The 19,181-nt window shown below is 43.2% G+C and overlaps 1 protein-coding gene across 1 annotated transcript; it reads left to right on the top strand.

Annotated features, from left to right (window-relative positions):
- The first annotated feature begins 16,472 nt into the window (after positions 1–16,472).
- Positions 16,473–18,374, top strand: LOC100969202 (serine/arginine-rich splicing factor 8-like). The gene has a single exon (XM_003805837.5). The coding sequence runs from the start codon at positions 16,779–16,781 to the stop codon at positions 17,658–17,660; it is 882 nt and encodes a 293-aa protein (XP_003805885.2). The 5' UTR covers positions 16,473–16,778; the 3' UTR covers positions 17,661–18,374.
- The last annotated feature ends 807 nt before the right edge of the window (positions 18,375–19,181 follow it).

A 19,181-nucleotide genomic window follows, 5' to 3' on the forward strand; every position in this document is an offset into this window, starting at 1 on the left:
CAAGGCAATTAAAACAAGACAAAACGAAGTCCCTGGTAACTTCTGCATGGTACAGGGCCGGTTGTTTCCAGCATGGTTCACAAGCCCTTAACATATGACCACAGTATTGCTACCTTACACACCTCCGCTTTCCCCCTGGCCTCAAAATTTTTGGTTCTAACTTCTTGCCCTTCACCAAGTACTGTGTCATTCTTCATGTGCCTAAGTCCTTACATGCGCTCTTTTCACTGCCTAGATTGTCCTTCCCCTTATATTGTGCTCAAGAAATAACAAAATGCATGAATGAGTCAGAGTACAGGGTATCTAAGAGCTTCCCCAATAGTTGACTCCAGGCTTCCTACGTGTGCCCATTGGAGGCCAACCATACATCATTCTGCAGAACTCACACACTGTGTGCTACTTCCCCTCACTTGCTGTGTCATCCATCCCTGCTGGACCCTGAAGTACAGAAGGGCCACCAATCTTTAATCAAACACGTATATTGAAATGTGCTCCTCTTTATTAATGGGAGAGCTTTGATTCTGATGATGGGCTCTGACTTGTATCAGCTGGACGAGCTTAGGCTAGTTGCCTAACAATATCTGCCTTCATGTTCTCCTCTATGAACCAGGAACAATAACACACCTGGCAAAGGGCTGTAGTGAGGATTGATATTTGTAAATACTTAGCACTGTCTGTCATAAAGAAACTCTTCCATGAGTGAGTGATCAAAGGGTATGGCCCTGGGGTTAGAGCACAATTGAACTAACTGGAGGCCCTACTGCTTAGTGACTGGATCAACTTGTCAAAGTAAACCATTTAAGCCTCAGTTTCCCCACCTATTAAATAGGAGTGAGGTGGTTGCATTTTCCTTGGGATTATGCATATTAGACACATAGCACTTACAAGGTACTTTGAGTGGAAGCTAACATGCAACAATAATAGCAGCTGCAGCATGCACCGTGCTTATCAGCATAGGAGCTGCTCCATGCAGTCTCACTTCAGTCTGTGCTCAGGAATGCTTACTCTTAGTAGCACCAATTCTGCTGTCATCACCATCATTGTCATCATTATTCCTTTCCTAATCATCATTGTCACTGTCATCAGCAGCAGCATCATTATCACCATTGCCATCATCTTCATCATCATCGTTGTCATCGTCAACATCAACATCCTCAACATCACACATTCACCCTGACTCCTCAGTCTTCTCATCTTCGTTCCTCACCCCATTACTACACTTTGGTAATGTGTGGTAGGCCCCAGAGAATCCAGCCTTGGCCCCTCCAGCCGTGATAAGCACAGTTTGAAGGATCCTGGCCACTCTGCACCACAATTTATGACACCATTCCTTCGAATCAGGATAGGTGGTTGGGCTCGTCACATCTAGCTCACTCTCCTCTAATTCTCCCACAAAATACTAGTCTTATAAGATGCTTTAAAAATTAAAAAATAATACCCTTTGGACATAGTATGAACTATATATTATATCTTTTCCTTGAGATATGTTAATTCCTTTTAGCATATTAAAGGACTGGAGAAATCCCACAGTAAAGAAATATATTTAACTAGTTAATCTATTTAACTGCAATAAATCAAATAACCTTTATCATCAATGATTTCCTAAACCGACTATGAACCTTTCCCCGTGTTTGTGTACATGTGCGTAAAATGCAACAAGAAGGGCTGTGTGCATGCTCTCCCCTTTTTATGTAGACATATGTGTGTGTGTGCATATGTGTGGGGTGCTTCATGCCTTTTTTCTCAGTGTGTGCATGCATGTAATTATGTACTAAGACATACCGAGTGTGTGCCACGTGCTTTCTTTCTGTACATGTGCATGCACATATATACATGTGCTAAGCCATGGGAAGGAGGTATTACACGCCTTTTTCGTTCTGTGCAGTCATGTGGGTGTGTGTATGTACATGTGTGCTATACTCCATGCCGTTTCCTTTATAACATTTCTTCCACCCTCACCTCTTTGCTTTCTGTGCTTAGAGTTTCTTTCTTGTTTCAAATGGTTGAATATCAACGTTTCTGTTCTTTCTGACTCTTTCCATCTTTTTCTTCTATTCTATTAGCAAAAGAAAAGTTACCACAAGAGATGGGAACAAGAAAGATAACATTGTGTGCCGAATTGTTTTCCTGCTCTGTTTTTACTCTGTGGGCTCATCTGGATGTCAGTTTTGTTGTTGAACTCATAGGGTTAATTACCTTCCCCTGTCCCTCTTATCTCTTTAAAATCTCCTGAAATCTTTCCATTCTTGGAAAATGCACACACACACATACACACACTCACTCTTACTCACATACATGTCCTTAGATGTCATGTCCATGGGCCCCAGGTTAAGTGAGATGCTTCACAAGTACAGCGGCTGCCACATTGGTCCCTGAATCCTCAATGCCAGCACAGGGCCAGGCAGACAGTAGGTGAATGTGGAATGAATATGTGAATTAATCAGGAGGGCCAGTGGGGGTCCATTTATCTTTAAGATCATGTGTTGTGTTACTTGGTGAGCAACATGTTTAGGTGGGAAAAGTTAATCTGCTTCAAGTTTCTTGAAACATCCAGGAATACTTTCCCTCAGTCTCTTTTAAAAATGTTTGTTATTATTCACATAAATTCATCCTGCTTCTTTTAATAATTCAGGCTTCTACCACCTAAGGTCAGTATGTACAGTTGCATAGGCTGTGCACTGTTTTTGTTCAGGGTGTCTGGCCAAAGAGAGGAGAGAGAGCTAAAATTCAAGCTTCTTTGCTGGGGCAGGGTAGGTCTGCCTTGAGGAGGAAGCACCTGCCTGCAGTGCTGTGCTTCCCCAGGGGGATGCTTGCTGTAATCTGCACAAAGAAGCAGCGTGGATTCGCTGTGAGCTGCCTACAGGTTACGTAAATCCCTGGGCTACCGTTCTCCAAACTCTAGGTCAAGTTGAGGAAGATGGACACATGCCACCTTTTCATTATGACTTGCTGCGTAGATCAGAATGGGAAAATATTCTGGAAAGAACATTAGCAACAGACACTAGATTTAAGTAAACCATTTCAATCTCCTTTGGTGCTTTCCTACCTGAGCACAGAGTGGGTGAGATGTGGATTTGTGTTGAGGACAGAGAGCCTGAGAGCAATGAAAAGGAAATCAGGAACAGAGGCTGAGCCAGCCTCGGGTGGCCCCAGGAGACATCATCATGAACATGAAGCTTTCTGGAAGGCTAGAAGTCGCACTCAGCGGGTGTTTGGGTCTTTATTGCACATCCGTAGTTCCAACCCTTTTCCCTCCCAGGAACTCATGGTGTCCTGTAGTTCTTGTTTACTTTTTCCAAGTGAGAAATCATTCTGCCTTTCTGCCTGCTAACTCCTTTCCTGATGTGAAAGCTCTTTCCCCAATATCAGATTCTCGCTGGCCTTTGTCTTAAAGCAGCCACCATGGAGAACAGGTAGGAACTCGGCTCCCATTCACATGGCCCCTAGCCTCAAAGAAGTAAATTATATCTGTGGGAATCCCTGCTCAGGAGCCCTGCTGACCACACACCTCGCATCTCAGGGCTCTGTTGTGGAAAGGTCCCTCGCAGGCATGACCCACCAAGAATGTTGCCTTTGTTAATTACACCAGTTAACATTGTTAAATGTTTACCATGCCCCAGGCATTGAAATGGGCATTTTACCTGCATTCTTTCATTTGTCACCACAACCCTCTCAGAAGTTACTTAGCATCAGTCTACCTCAGCTTTCTCTTTTATAAAAGAAGAAAACAACACCTGTATTGTGTTGCAAGATTGCTGTGATAATAAGAACACCGCATTAAAAATACCCAGCAGGGCACCTGGGGTGCACCCAGCTCTCAGCGAGCTGTAGGAACTTCTTTGCTATTACTAGGGCCCTCTGTAAAGTCACATAAGCACAAAATGCAGACATCTGGGCTATATTCAAACAACAGCAAAAGACTGTTCAACATTGGAAGAGCTGGGTTTAGGTGATTTTTTGATATTTTCCTCTTGTGGCCAAATCATATTTGCTGGGTTAATTTTCAAAACTTAGAACAAATTGTCATCTAGTAACTTATAATGATCTCAGCTTGAGTGTGTTTCCTGCTGTTAGTTCACTCGGAATGTTCTGGGCTGTGTATCAAATGCATTCTCATTGTGTGGCTGCCAGAGAGGAAAAATGCCCATTGTCTTGGCTGTGGCTATTTTTATTTAAATTGCAGTCCAACTTTTAGAAAGTCTTAAGGGTCATAAATGTGAAATGGTGGACAAAGTGCTTTTGAAAAAAAATACATTGTTTTTATTTAAAACAAAAAGTAATGCATGCTCATAAGAGCAAATTTAGGAGACACATAGTATAAAAGAAAAAAAATTAGTTCCATATAGGCCTTTTTCTAAACACAACCACTATTAACTTTTTGGTGAGTTTTTTAATGCAGTTGTATAGACAGATCTATAGATAGACAACCGATATACAAACAGATTAGATATATATATATGTGCATGGGTATATGCATATAAATGACAATATATCTCTGGGTAGCTAGTTAGTTATAAATTACTTGCTATGTATAACTGGGGATATGCATATACGTGTGTTGTCAGTGTCATCTGTGTATATATGCTTCTTACAGAAGGTAGTTAGGCATGAGAAGGGCAGGAGAGGCCCCCCACCACCACCCACCAGGAATGTCAGGTGGTAGGCGGTTGTTAAACTATCTTTCTAAAATCATAATTGGCTGAAGCCAATGCTCTGTGGTTGTTAAAACTGTTTCTCTAAAATAACAATTGGTAGAAGCCAATGCCAGGGAAAGGCAGTCTCCTAATAGATAGAAAACACCTGAAACAGGTGATCAGCAGCTTCCCGATAAGATCTCAGGAGTTGGGCGAGCGTGCTCAAGCATGTGCATTAAGAGGCAGAATGGCAGACTTTAACTGGAATATGACCTTACTCTGGGAACTCTCGACTGGTGAGGGAAAGACGCCTCAAGTGAACATGTGCATAACTTCAGTAAACACACTGCACATGCGCCCCCTCCCAAATGCTGGCAGGCCACTGCACGTGCAGACAGTCCACGCAGGGGAAGAATCAGGGGAGAAGTAATGCAACCCCAGAAGAATTGCTAACATATAAGACCCCAAGTCAAAGGTCAAACCATGCTTTTGAATCTCTCAAGTCATCCACTTGGCCCTCTTCCGAGGGTACTTCCTCCCGTTCCAGCTCTAAAACTTTTTAGTAAACTTTCACTCTTGCTCTAAAACTTGCCTGGGTCTCTAACTCTGCCTTATGCCCCTTAAGTTGAATTCTTTTTTCTGAGGAGGCAAGAATTGAGATTGCTGCAGACTCATACAGATTCGCAACTGCTAACATGCACACACACACAAATATAAATAATATAAATGACTGGATGTTTGGAGACAGAGATGTAGAGCTAGATGTGTTGAATTACCTTATGAACCTATGTTTTTAAACCTAAAGTTCTAGCAAAAGCATTATTTTATATATTATAATGCTTTTCACGACTGTCATTTCAACATCTGCAATAATAAATGCAATATCCAAAATAATAATATTTCATAGATTGGAGAAATCACAATTCCAATGACACCTTTTTCTACAATTGGAACTTGAAGTATTTCTCTGGTCAATATTTCTTTAAAGTGCAGAAATAACATCTCTTGCACAAAGGTTTTTAAACTGTTTCTTCTTTAGTACCTAAGTTGCTGGATGAAAGAACATGGTCACTTTGGGGGATCCTAGATACATCATAATAAACACTGATTAATCATTGATTTCATTGTTTCTAATATTGTTTGACTATTCTCGTCAGTACACTGACACTTCATTTCCTGCATTCTCCCAAATGCAATTCCTATAATTTTCAAATGAGAATGCTTTTGTGTTTACAATATTAATATATATTCAGTAGGGTTTAAATGCATTAAAGTAGAGTCAAGCAGTCGAGAAAGATTTACTGATAATCTATGTCATGCAAGCCACTTTGCACCTTAAGAAAGAATTCAAGGAAGTGTTGCAGACATACCTCTTCCACTCAAGATTACGGTCTTGCGAGAAGTTTGCCACATAGCCATACCCCATGATGGAAGGGCATTCACAGTACTTACCAGCATCACAGTCTCTTCAAGTTTTCAGAGTCAGAGAATATTCCCTGAAAGACCCCAAACCCAAATGGTGGGTTTTCAAAGACTGGAGAATGTGACAAGAAAAATTGCCTACAGAAGTTCATGGAGAGCGACCATGAACTTCATGAGGAGTGACCTCATGAGCTGAGGATTGACAGGAAGGTTTAAACAGCAATGGATGAGGACAGGTGGCCGAGGGATCAGCACACCCAGGAAGGGTGTAGACTCTATCATTTGGGCTGCAGGGAAGGATGGGGAGCAGCATCTTGAGGGGCTTCCTGAGGGTACTGGGAGCCTGAGAACTTCTGTGGGGCTGCGATGTCAGGGGACTGTCAGAGCAGGAGCTACAGAACAGGCTTTAGCTCAAAGAGCACCACTGGTCATAGTCCACAAGTCCCCAGTTAGGAACGTGGAGGGAGGAACCAGTGTGGTAAGTGACACATCCAGGACAGGAGGAAAGAGAAGGCTAGAGAGGCAAAGTGTAGAGCACAAGGGAGTTGAGCTTCCCTGGGCCCCAGCATGAGGAGGCATCCAGCATGGGTCCCAACATGGACATGTCAGAACACAGTCCACCGGCAGATGATCTGGTGAGTTTCCTGAAGTGATTTTCCCTCACAGACTTAACTACAGGGTATTTAAGAACTCACAGAAACTCTTGGCCTCCTGCTTCCCTGTTACCAGCTGAGCCCTGAATCACTGGGCTCATGAACCTGCTTGGTCAGAATCACATCTGGGTGATGCAGAACAGCAGTCCCCAACCCGGAAAATTAGACCTTAGCCTCTTTAGTCACTGCATTGCAAGCCATCCTACAGGCCACCCCTGTTTGTCCAGAACGAGCAGGTCCCTGGTGTGGAGGACTTGGAGGACTGACCTGTCCTGAGCACCATTACCAGGATGAGGTGGCTGTATCCCCAGTTTCTCATCTAGGTAAATGGACTATGGGACTTACTATACAGGGTTATGGTGAGCATTAAAGCATAGAAGGTTTGAAGTGGTTCAGAGTGGAGCTAAATGGAAGTCCATTCCTTTCTTTATCTTTGACAGAAATCTGTTGTTATTTTAGTCATAGCAGCAAGGAATAAAAGCATCTTTTTTCCCACCCTGTCTGGGAAGAAAAATTAAATGTGGCTGAAGAAAAGAGGCCAAGAGTGGATAACTAAAATGATTGTCACAGTTACTTCTTTCCTGAGCAATTCTCCTAGTTCTGCTTAGGAAGTTAATTGTATCCCAACCACCTAAAAACCTCTTGCATATTCAAGTTGCAACAAGGTTGCCGTAAGCAACATGTTTTTTGAGACTGTCAAGTGTGTGACCCATTGGCCACTAGGATTCTCAAAGAGCTTGTTGGAGACACCAGAGGGATGGCAGGAGAGGCTGCTGCAATCTACATCTGAGTGCATAGAAGAGTTCAGTAGAGTCACTCCCTAACTGCAACAAGGAAACCAGAGAGCATGCGTTATTCGCGGGAGAATATGAATACAGTTGTAGGAGGAGTCACAGCAATGTAAAATATTTGTGAATGATAAAGGAGTCACTTTGAGTTATTCCCAGGACAAAGCAAGTTTTCTTCCTATCCAAATCCTGTCAGATGTGCCCCATCCTCTGGTGTTGGTGCCCGCCTGGACCCAAGGTGCATTACGCTGATGCCACCTGTGCACTTTCTTCTTCACTGGACCTACGGTAGAAAGGCTGTGCTTGTCCACTGATGTGCCCTCCAGGCCACGCACCCTGCACTCCTCCAAAGATGGGTCCCATGAATCTTTGTTGAAAGAAGGAGCAAACAGATAGCCTGGCAATACATCCTGAGTCTCTTTCTCTGCTGCACAGAAAAGTTGGGGAGTCAAGGAGGAAAGGGGAAATGTACTAGGCATTTCATAGACTATATGAGAGAGGAGGTGGGTGTCTGCAAGACACAAGGATGTAGCCTTTAGCAAATCAGAGAAGGAAGAGCTAAAGATATAGACTCTTCTATGAGCAATGATGGAGAAGTTGAGATTATGCTATAGGTAAGAAATTAATCTGTCCAGTGGGAACCACTATACTCCTGCCTGGAATGCTCCATACAAGCAGACCCGGTGAGATACAGAAGAAAAAAATAATAACATAGAGAATCTGCAAAGAAACACCAAAGCAAATATATCTGTTCCTCTTGTAGGTACACATGTATGCACACACACATACTCACAAACATACATGCATACAAACACACATAAAAACATACCCACAAACATGCATAAAAATATACAGAAATTCAAAAACACAGGCATACACGTACACACTCACATATGCACATATCTGTGAACACACATATGTGCATGCATACATACATATACAAATATATGGTTTATCCTACAGTTTGCCTTCTGTTCTTTTCAGCTAATTTTTTTATTGTTGTTTAAGAAAAACAAAGGGTAAACAACAAATACTAATTTAATTTAAAACACTTAGAAGTGTTACGAAGAAAAAGGGCCCTAGTTTGGGGCACCAAGTGAAAGGTAGGAAAAGTTCACTGTTTCCCTGAGTGGGAAGACCAGGTGAGCTGCCTCACTCACAGTCAGGCCTGCGGATGTCCTCTTCTATTACAAGGGTCAAGATAATTGTTGTTACTTAGCAATAAGCCAGGGATGATCATGTTAATGGATTTGCACTTTCAAGTCTTTCACTGTGGTCTGTGGTTTAACTCCTAGGCCAGGACCAACGGTGGCTGTGACTTAGTAAGGGCCTCTGATGCAGAAGACAGCACCAGCTCGCTCCATTAGACCTTAGACCACCTGCCAGCCATGTTTCTGTGCAGCAAACGTTCAGTTGTTATGTGGAATTAGTTTGCTTTTTTCACTTGGCTGTTGTGAACATCAAGTAAGATCATCCACAAAATGGTCCAATAAAACATAATGATGCTGAACAATCATTTTGAACAATGTATGCATATTTGATGCATCAACATGCATTGGCCAGGTATGTGTAAAGTGCTGTGTCACTTATTTTTAAATGAATAATCACAAAAAGAAAACTTCTGGAATAAAATATCATGATACAAAATAAATATCTAGAACAAAATATGGGATAGGATAAAGTCTGCTTTATCATCAAATGTCCAATTTCTTGGGAAAATGAGAGACAGAAAGCCTGCAGCCAGGGCAGGATGTCACATGTATAATTAGTGCTCGGCCCAAGTTCCAGAGCCTCTGCCCTTTGACACAGGGGCCAGTGCTCTCTTGAGCGACTCTCCAGCTTTCTGCTTCCCAGAAACAACCCTGGGAGGCAGAAGCAGATACAGAAGGTCACAGAAGAACATATGAGAAAGTAAACACAGCGAGATTCTCTGCCAGGCCCTGGCAGCCGGACTTGCAGCCTTCTTGGCTCCAAGGGATTAATTTTGAAGGGCAGGGGGAAGGAGGAGAGTAGACTGCATAAAATCACATTATCTCTGTCCCTTTTCCTTCAATTCCTGTGAGGAATAAACCTCAATTGTATATTACAAGTAGGGCATCGTATTATCTAAGTGGATGCAATGGTGCAGCATTTACTAGGGCTTCTGTTTATCCATGCACCATGACACAGGGCCCTGACATGCCAGAGCCCTTGAAGTGCTTGCTGATTGTTAGTAGGATAGAAAATGGAATCCAGGCAGACACAGCTTCCAAGCACAGCTCTGACTTCTGCACCCAAATTTGGATTCTGAATTCCACCTCGTACTTGGTGCCTGAGATTACTTCACCTTCTCAAGCCTGTTTCCTCACTTGCAAAATGAGGATGGTAACCGCAGTGCCCTGGGGATTAAATAAGATAATACAGGAAAACGCCTTAACCCCTGTAGCACTCAGTGTATGAGCTGTCGCTCTTGTGACTCCATGCTGTCTGCCTAGGAAAAATGCAGAGTTGGCTGGAAAACACCGATTATCAGAGAAACCAAATGCAATTTCTAAACACAGGGGCCAGTGCAAGGTTGAGTTTAGGAGTCATAGAAACAGAGGGTTAGACTGAGGAAGTCATGGACAGAGAGAGAGAATTTTGCATGCATTTGAGAACATGTAAGTTTCTGGGGCTGGAGGAAAATCTTCCCTACCTTTAATCCATTTTCAATCGTACTTGATCATTGAAAGTAATCTCATTACAGAAAATGGTTGTTAAGATGCTTATAATCAATCAGAAAGAAAACTATATACCAAAACTTGGGGTAGATGACACCCTGCCCTGCTAACTGGTAAAGTTTCAGCTAATTTGGAGTGATGAGGAAGAAAGTTGCAATGAAAGAAACAGGGAACCCAAACACTCTTGCTGATGAAAGAGTCTCAGTCATTGACTGCAGCACATCAAAGAGCACGAGATGGGTTCTGCAACTTTGTCTCCCATTTTGTTTTGTGCTGATTTCTCACAGGGCCTGTGTCTGACAAGTTTTGCACACTTAGCTGACAAAGGGGAAGGCCAGTCAGAGCCAAGAATTTTGGGCAAAAATAGGCATAATAATGAGACGGACACCTCAAGTCCTTCCAGGTATCAAGAAAAGTATCAAATCCATTTTAAAATATATTTTCAGACAGATAAAATATGAAGTCCAGATGTGGAAGCTGCAGTAGAGGGTGCAAGGAGCTGAGGCAGGGCAGGCTGATTACAGGTCAGGAAAACATGATTTCTTGCTTGATTTTTACGCCCTTGTTTACAAAAAAAAAAGAAAAAGAAAGCAGGGTCTCAGGTCTTGTGAAATCAGCCATCCTACTCAAGGAATACACAGCTACTGGGTGCTTTTGCCATTTGCAGAATGGTACACATATGCGCTTATAATATTTTATTTTTAAATATCAATAAACTAAATGTTGAATATTCTTACAATAATTCTGTAAGAAAGGTGATTCTCAAGACATGAAATAAATGATGAGCTGAGGCTCACAGGTTGTGTGACCTTTCTGGAGTCTCAAAAAGAGCCAGGCTCTGGCAGGGAAGGAGGCTCTGCAGCCAGAATCCTTGAGAAGCACAAAGTATGAACTTGGCATCAGAGGCTGAGTGGGAACATGGGCAGGAGCTGTGAGCTGGGCAGAAGAGGCAGTCACGCCGGAAAGGCTGGATCGCGAGAGCACACTGCCACACGGGGACCAGGCAGGAGGAGCCGCTGCAGCTAGCTGACCTGCTTCACGCTCAGCACCAGGACTTGTCCGGGAGGGGCCAACCCCCAGCAGAAACACTCAAGTGCCCTTTACGAAAAACATCAGAAGGGGCTAATCTCCCATGAAGGCAATTTGCAAACAAACAAACAAACAAACAAAAACAAGGTTTCAAAATATACTCAGAGACCATCAGTAAGATTATCTCTGCTGCACAGCTAAATAATTTCTTACTGTTTCTCCTGTCTCAGCCTGTGTGCCTCCAGAGATAGCTATAGAGTCTTGGCTGAGCTAAGACTGAACTGATAGGAGCTTGCTGCCAAAAAATTAATAAAATACTTACACTCATCCCACAGGGGAACCTCAACAAGGAAGGTTAGGCAAATGATTTATTTGGCTTTCTGGACTGAGCCCCAGGAAAGCACATAAAAATGCTAATTAGAAGCTGAGAGAACATAACGAGTTCTTGAGAAACCAGGAAGGTGTCACCCTGCTTAGGCAAGACTTAGCTCTAAACCATCAGAGGCGAAAAATGACCCTTCTTTTTAAAAAGGACACAGAGAAAGTGATTCTGCAGGTACCTCTTGGTGCCTCGTCATTGTATACATTTATAGTACAAGCGTTATTTTGTTACATGCAAATACTGTGTAGTGGTCAAGTCGAGGCTTTTAGGGCATCCATCACCTGAACAACATACATTGTACCCACTAAGTCATTTCTCAAAATCCATTCCCCACCCCCTCAATACCTGGCTTTTTTCTGCTAACTTAGCCCATCTGTCTCTCTCTCTTTTTTTTTTTTTTTTTGTTGTTGTTGTTGTCGTTGTCGTTGCTGTTGTTGAGACGGAGTCTCGCCCTGTCGCCCAGGCTGGAGTGCAATGGCGGGATCTCGGCTCACCACGACCTCTGCCTCCCAGGTTCAAGGGATTTTCCTGCCTCAGCTTCCCGAGTAGCTGGGATTACAGTCATGCATCTCCACGCCCAGCTAATTTTTGTATCATTAGTAGAGACGGGGTTTCACCATGTTGGCCAGGCTGGTCTCAAACTCCTGACCTCATGATCCACCCATCTCAGCCTCCCAAAGTGCTGGGACTACAGGCGTGAGTCACACTGCCCGGCCCATGTCTTTCTTATATGTAACCTTTCTCTTGTATGTAACCCTCATATCAGTTTCTTTCTGTTTCTTTTACAGACTGAAACACCCCACAGGATGAAGGATGGAAGAGCAGGATAAAGTTGTGTTAGGAAACAAGACACAGCCAGGACAGAGCAGTGATAACAGCTCCCCCATGTCTGGTCAAAGCTAGGAGTAACATGAAACCATTCAGAAGCCCATGTGAGGGCAAGGTGACCAAATTCATGTGACCACAGGAAGAAAGATGAGGTCTTCTTCATCACAGGGAATGCATGGGCTGGGCTATTGGAGGCTGAAGGCTGTCTCAAGTGCCCAGCTGACACACTTGCTGGAGCTGTGGGAGCCCAAAGACGTGGCAATTGTGCGTCTGTAGAAATCTGCTCAAACTCCCTTTGGCTTCCTGGCCAGGGTCCCTGCCCTCCCTCCTGTCCCAGACATCCAGTGCCTTCCTTGATCCTCCCCACAGCTTCATTCCCTGACTCTCAGAGTTGCTCCCACCAGGATACTGTACTCATGCCTGACTCTCAAACTTATTTCTACCTTTGGGCTCTTCAGTGTTACAGATTCTTTCAGACACATTTTAGCGCTAACTGCCTATATTTGACACAATGTATGAAAAAGAAGTTTTATTAACTGCAGTGGGGTACAATAAAAGCTACATCGGTTTGAATCCTGGCTCTGACACCATCTGTGCTAGTCAGAACCTCTGAGCATCTGGCCCTCCCTGTCCTCTTCTGTAAAATGTAATAAGCTGACCTCACAGAGTTGGGTTCAGAAAAAGACATACGATTATACCTGAAAAGACTCTGGCATGTAGTAAGCACAGAAACTTGACTAATTCCTTTATTCTTCTTCTTATTCACCTTTCCACGGAAGTGACTTTTCAAGTAGGAGCGAGCCAGTTCTCCTGGCAGGGACACCCTGAACACCACAAACCTCCTCTACTATGCTGATCTGAACCTGTTAATTCTAACATCCAGATTTCTCAGGGCCCAGAAAGCCACGCTGATGGTTCCAGAAGTTCTTCTATTAGACTCTCGGTCACAGGCAAAAACAACATCACCATCTTAAGTCATGCAAAGATGAGCAGAATGAGCACTTACGCAACTGCAAGAGCAGGACCCCAAAAAGATGGTCCTGAAGTTTACATGAGATCAGTTCGGGAGTCTGGGGTTTGGACTGGGGCTCCTATCACAGTGAGCAGTGGAGCAAGGAAAGGGCTTGGCAAAGAACTGTGTTTACGAGGACTGGGGTCAGCGAGCTGGCAGAGAACTTCCAAGGGAGTCAGGCTCCACAATTCCTGAGGATTGTCACCCAACCCAGTGCCAGCCTAACACAAACCTCAAGAGCTTGCAACCCCGGACATTCGTTTGCTTCTTCTACTAGTGTTCCAAAGGGTTGTATGACAGCAATAGGAATTACGTTCATACAAAAGATAACACAGCTTCTTAAAGTATCTAAAACCAAGTAGTAGCAGATTAAAATTCTGAGGAAATCTTGAAAAAATATGGGTTATCTTACTACTTAATGCTTAGTCAATATCAGGTACCTTCTAAGTATTTTAACTATATTAACTCATTTAATCTTCAAAATAATTCTGCATGTAGGCACCACTATACGGAACCATATTACAGAAGAGGAAAGCTTGATAGGTTAAGGAGTTTTCCCAAGGTCACAAAGCCAGTAGTAAGTCATAGAATCTAGAATGAAACCCAAACAGCCTGGCTTCTAAGTCCTTGCTCTTAATCATCTCTTACAGAATATTCACATTTTTAAATGTGTGCCTTATATTTGGCAATAAAAAAAATTGCGGGTTTCTGCAAACTTACTTTAGCTTTAAAACATTTAAATGACAACTCAACTTTGAGTTCACCTAATGTTAACTGTTAAAAAAATTATTCAAGGGTCAAACACACTTTAATTCAAATTATTATTATATAATTGTAGATTTAAATGAAGTTATAAGGAACAATACAGGGAGATCCCTAGTAGCTTTTACTTAGTTTCGCCCATACATAACATTTGCAAAACTATAACACAATATCACAGCCAGAATACTGACATTGACATAATCCACCAACCAGAGTTCCCCAGTTTTATTTGCACTCATTTGTGTGTGTATGTGTTTAGTTCTACGCAATTCTATCACATGTATAAATTTGTGTGACTGCCACCGCAGTCCAGATACAGAACAGCTCCATCACCACAAAGATCCCGCATTTTGCCATTTAACACCCACACTCATAATCACTCTTCCCTCATTCAACCCTCATTCATGGCAACAACTAATATATTCTCCATTTCTAAAACTGCCATTTTGAAAACATTATATAAATGCAGTGCCCAAAGTGTGTAATCTTTTGAGATTGGCTCTTTTCGCTCAGTATAATTTCCTGGAGATTTACAGAAGTTGTATTCACTCCTCGTATTGCTGAGTGGCATTCTATGATGTGGATGTACTAGAGTTTGTTCAATTATTCACCCACTGAAGGACATCTAGATTGTATCCAGTTCCGGACTATTAAGAATAAAGATGTTATAAAGATTTGTACACAAGTTTTTATGTGAACATAAGTTTTTCTCACTCTGGAATAAATGCCCAAGGGTACAATAGCTGGGTTATATGCTAGTCAAATGTTCACTTTTATAAGCAAGTATCAAACTGTTTTCTAGGGTTTCTACACCAGTATACATTACCACTACTAATAAATGAATGATCCAGTCTCTCTACATCCTCATCAGCATTTGGTGCTATCACTATTTTTTATTTTAATAATTCTAATGGATGTGCAGTGATATCCCATTGTGGTTTTAATTTGCATTTTTAATAATTAATGATGTTGAACACTTTTCACTTGCCGTCTGTATATCCTCTTTGGTGAAATATCTCTTTGTGTATTTTGCCCATTTTCTAATTGAATAGTTTGGGGTTTTTTACTGTTGACTTTTGAGATTTTTAACATATTCTAGATACTAGTCCTACATTGAACACATGATTTGTGAATATTTTTCCCAGTCTGTATCTTGTATCTTTATCCTCTTTTTATCAGCTTCTGCAGAGCAAAAGTTTTAGGTTTTAATGAGGTCCAAAATATAAATTTTCACTTTCATGAATTGTACTTTTTGTGACAACTCTAAGAATTCTGCCTAGCTGTGAACCCTGAAGATTTGTTCCTATTTTTTCATAAAAAGTATCCTAATTTTATGTTTTAAAGCTAAGTACATGATCCAATTTGAGGGTTTTTAAAAATAAATTATGGGCTGGGCGCGGTGGCTCACGCTTGTAATTCCAGCACTGTGGAAGGCTGAGGCGGGCGGATCACGAGGTCAGGAGTTCAAGACCAGCCTGGCTAACATGGTGAAACCCCATCTCTACTAAAAATACAAAAATTAGCCAGGCGTGGTGGCACGTGCCTGTAATCCCAGCTACTTGGGAGGCTGAGGCAGGAGAATCACTTGAACCCAGGAGGCGGAGATTGCAGTGAGCCGAGACCGTGCCACTGCACTCCAGCCTGGCAACAGAGCGAGACTCTGTCTCAAAAAATAAATAAATAAATAAATAAATAAAGAAGTTTACACCAAGGTTCATTCTCTTTGCCAGTGAATGTTCAGTAGCTCAAGAACCACTTGTTGAAAAGTCCCTTCCTCATTGAATTGGTTTTGCACCTTTGTCAAAAATCTGTTGAGCACATTTGTGTGGGTTTATTTTTGTATCCTGAATTCTGTCCAAGTAAACTGTGTGTCTGTTCCTCCACCAGCATAAAACTATCTTGAAAAACCAACATCTCCTATGATGACTGCAGACTTTTCAGTTTTACCATCTAAGTCTGAGTCTTGGCTCTCTATGTGTCAGTGCCATGTGGTTAGGTGCATAAAGTTCATTACTGTAATATTGTAATATTTTCCTATGAAATTTCTTTTCATTAACTATAAAATGTGCTTCTTTGATCCTATCAATACACTGGATATTAATATTGCTACCCTAGGTTTCTTTTAATATTTGTCTGGATTGCCTGTTCCCATAAATTGACTTTTAATCACTTAGCGTTGTTCTAAGATTGATTTAAAATGTAGAATAAAAGGGAAGGTTATGGGAGGGTGGGACGTCTAATGTATACCCAGCCCAGTGATTACATTAGCTGGGCGCTGATTAGGTTAGGATGTTGCCCAGGTATAAAGCCAGGATCTTCGGGACCTGGCTTCATTTGGAGTTCAGCTACCAAAAGGAAACCTTCCTCTGGGTCCTGGAGTATTTGGCCTGAAATTGGGAATTTGGGAATTGCTGCTCTAGAGCGCTCCCTGCGGAGCTCGGCCGCCCGCCTCTCCCCCAGGTCTCTCCCGGCGTCCCCACGCGGGGCGCAACCGCGAGAGAGGAACGCAGGTCGCCCCGCCAGCGCCCAGTGCAGCGCCAGTTTCCGGGCCCGGGCTGCTCTCGGAGCCATGAGCTGCGGCCGCCCCCATCCCGACGTGGATGGCATGATCACCCTCAAGGTGGACAACCTGACCTACCGCACCTCTCCCGACAGCTTGAGGCGCGTGTTCGAGAAGTACGGGCGCGTGGGCGACGTGTACATCCCACGGGAGCCCCACACCAAGGCGCCCCGGGGCTTCGCCTTCGTCCGGTTTCACGACCGGAGCGACGCGCAAGACGCCGAGGCCGCCATGGACGGGGCGGTGCTGGACGGACGCGAGCTGCGGGTGCAGATGGCGCGCTATGGCCGCCGGGACCTGCCTCGCAGCAGCCAGGAAGAGCCAAGCGGCAGGTCCTGGGGCGGCCGCTACGGACGGCGGAGCCGCAGCCCCAGGGGGCGACACCGCAGCCAATCCCGGGGTCCCAGCTACTCTAAGTCCCGCAGCAGATCTCACTATGGGGGGTCTGGCTATAGCCCGTCTCCCTACAGGAGATCTCGGTACAGCCGATCTCCCTACAGACGATCTCATTACAGGGGATCTCGCTACGGCCGATCTCCCTACAGTGGATCTTACAGCTGGCATCACTACAGCCGATCTCCCTACAGGGAATCTCACTACAGGGAATCTCGCTACAGGAGGTCTCCCTACATCCGGTCTTCCCGCAACAGGTCTCCCTACCGCCGCTCTCACTCGAAGTCTGGGTCTCGCTCTCGATCTCCATCAACCTCCAAATCCAGCTCTCCACGAAGATCCAAGTCCTCCTCCGTCTCCAGATCCGGCTCACTGTCCAGGTCTAGATCTACGTCCAGGAGTCCTCCCCCCACATCCAAGAGGGAATCCAAGTCCAGGTCGCGATCCAAGAGTCCTCCCAAGTCTCCTGAAGGGGAAAAAGGACAAGTGCCCTCCTAGGAAAATGATCATCAGCTAACGCGTGATGGAGGACTTGGGGAAAAGGACTCCATACTCAGGCCATGGAAGCAGAGTCACTGGAAGAAGCGACTGCCTAATGAAACGGTTGGGTGACATTTGTCTACCTTTTTTACCAGTTTGAAGCGTTGAATCAGATGGCAAGATTCATTTTATGTGCCATTTTGTTGTTTTCAAATGTTCTTGTAATTTAGTGAGGTGAACGACTTTAGATTGGATATGGATATTTGAGGGGAAAATTTATATTTGTCTTTTTTGTTTGTTTTTTATTTTTGAGATGTGGTCTAGCTCTGCTGCCCACGCTGGAGTGCAGTGGCGCCATCTGCATCTTCCACCTCCTGGGTTCAAGCAATTCTCAGGCCTCAGCCTCTGGAGTAGCTGGAATTACAGACGCCAGCCACCACGGAGGGCTAATTTTTGGATTTTTGGATTTTTAGTAGAGACGGGGTTTCGCCATGTTGGCCAGCCTACCCTCACGCTCCTGGGCTCAAGTGATCTGCTCACCTTGGCCTCCTAAAGTTCTGCGATTACAGGTGTGAGCCCCTTCGCCCAGCGTATATTTGATTCTATAGTGCTGATATTTTTGGTTTGAAATGTACAGGTTGGTAACCTAATTTGTGGCCTCCTGTCTCTTAAGAAATGTGTGCAGCTATTACACACAGCCCAACGCTGTCACGACATTGCCTCAAAACTGCCTTCATTCCTTAAAGTTAAAAACTTACAAAAGGTGGTATAAATGTATATGTGTAATGTTATTACCTTTAAATCTAACTGGTAATATGACCCAAATTTGTATAAAGATTTTTCAGGTGAAAAGACTGGGTTTTCAGCAAACACAATTCTAATCTCTTCTGTGTTTTTGTGTACCAGGCCCGGCTGCATAGCAGTTGAGTGATGCTGGTTAGCTGTTAAGGTGGCCTGTTGCAGTGCAGAGTGCTGAGCTGTTTCCTGTTTTCTTCTGATTGCTCCTGAAAAAAGAAGCCCTGTCCTGAAGAACAAATGGCTGTTCAGTTTATTAAAATGCCTGTCAACTGCCCTTCCAGTCACCCAGGCCTGGAAGAGAAATAATAGAGCATGCAGTGAGCACATCTAGCTGATATGATAATCACACCTCTTCCCCCTCCCTATTCTGTTAAATGGAAAATCTGACCATGTCAACATACATGAACTTAAAATACGGGGAATGTTATTGAAGAAATGGTTTGTAAGTGTAGGTACTTATAACATGGTGTATGTTTTTGATTATGAATATTTCTTACTATAACCATGTTTCTATCATTGAATTAAAATGTTTTCTTGGTGTTACCTTTTCTCAAAATAAAACTAGAAATATTTTGTAGAAAAAAACTATCTTGACTACTGTAGTTATATAGTAAGCCTTAGTAATGTATAAATTTATTTTTTCCTCTTTACTCTTCCTTATCAAGAATGTTTTAGCTATTTTAGGACCTGTGCCTTTCCACATACATTTTAGAATAATCTTATCTATGTTTACAAAAAAAC

Source organism: Pan paniscus, chromosome 6 (genome assembly GCF_029289425.2).
Source record: "Pan paniscus chromosome 6, NHGRI_mPanPan1-v2.0_pri, whole genome shotgun sequence".
In the NCBI taxonomy this organism is placed as follows: Eukaryota; Metazoa; Chordata; class Mammalia; order Primates; family Hominidae; genus Pan; species Pan paniscus.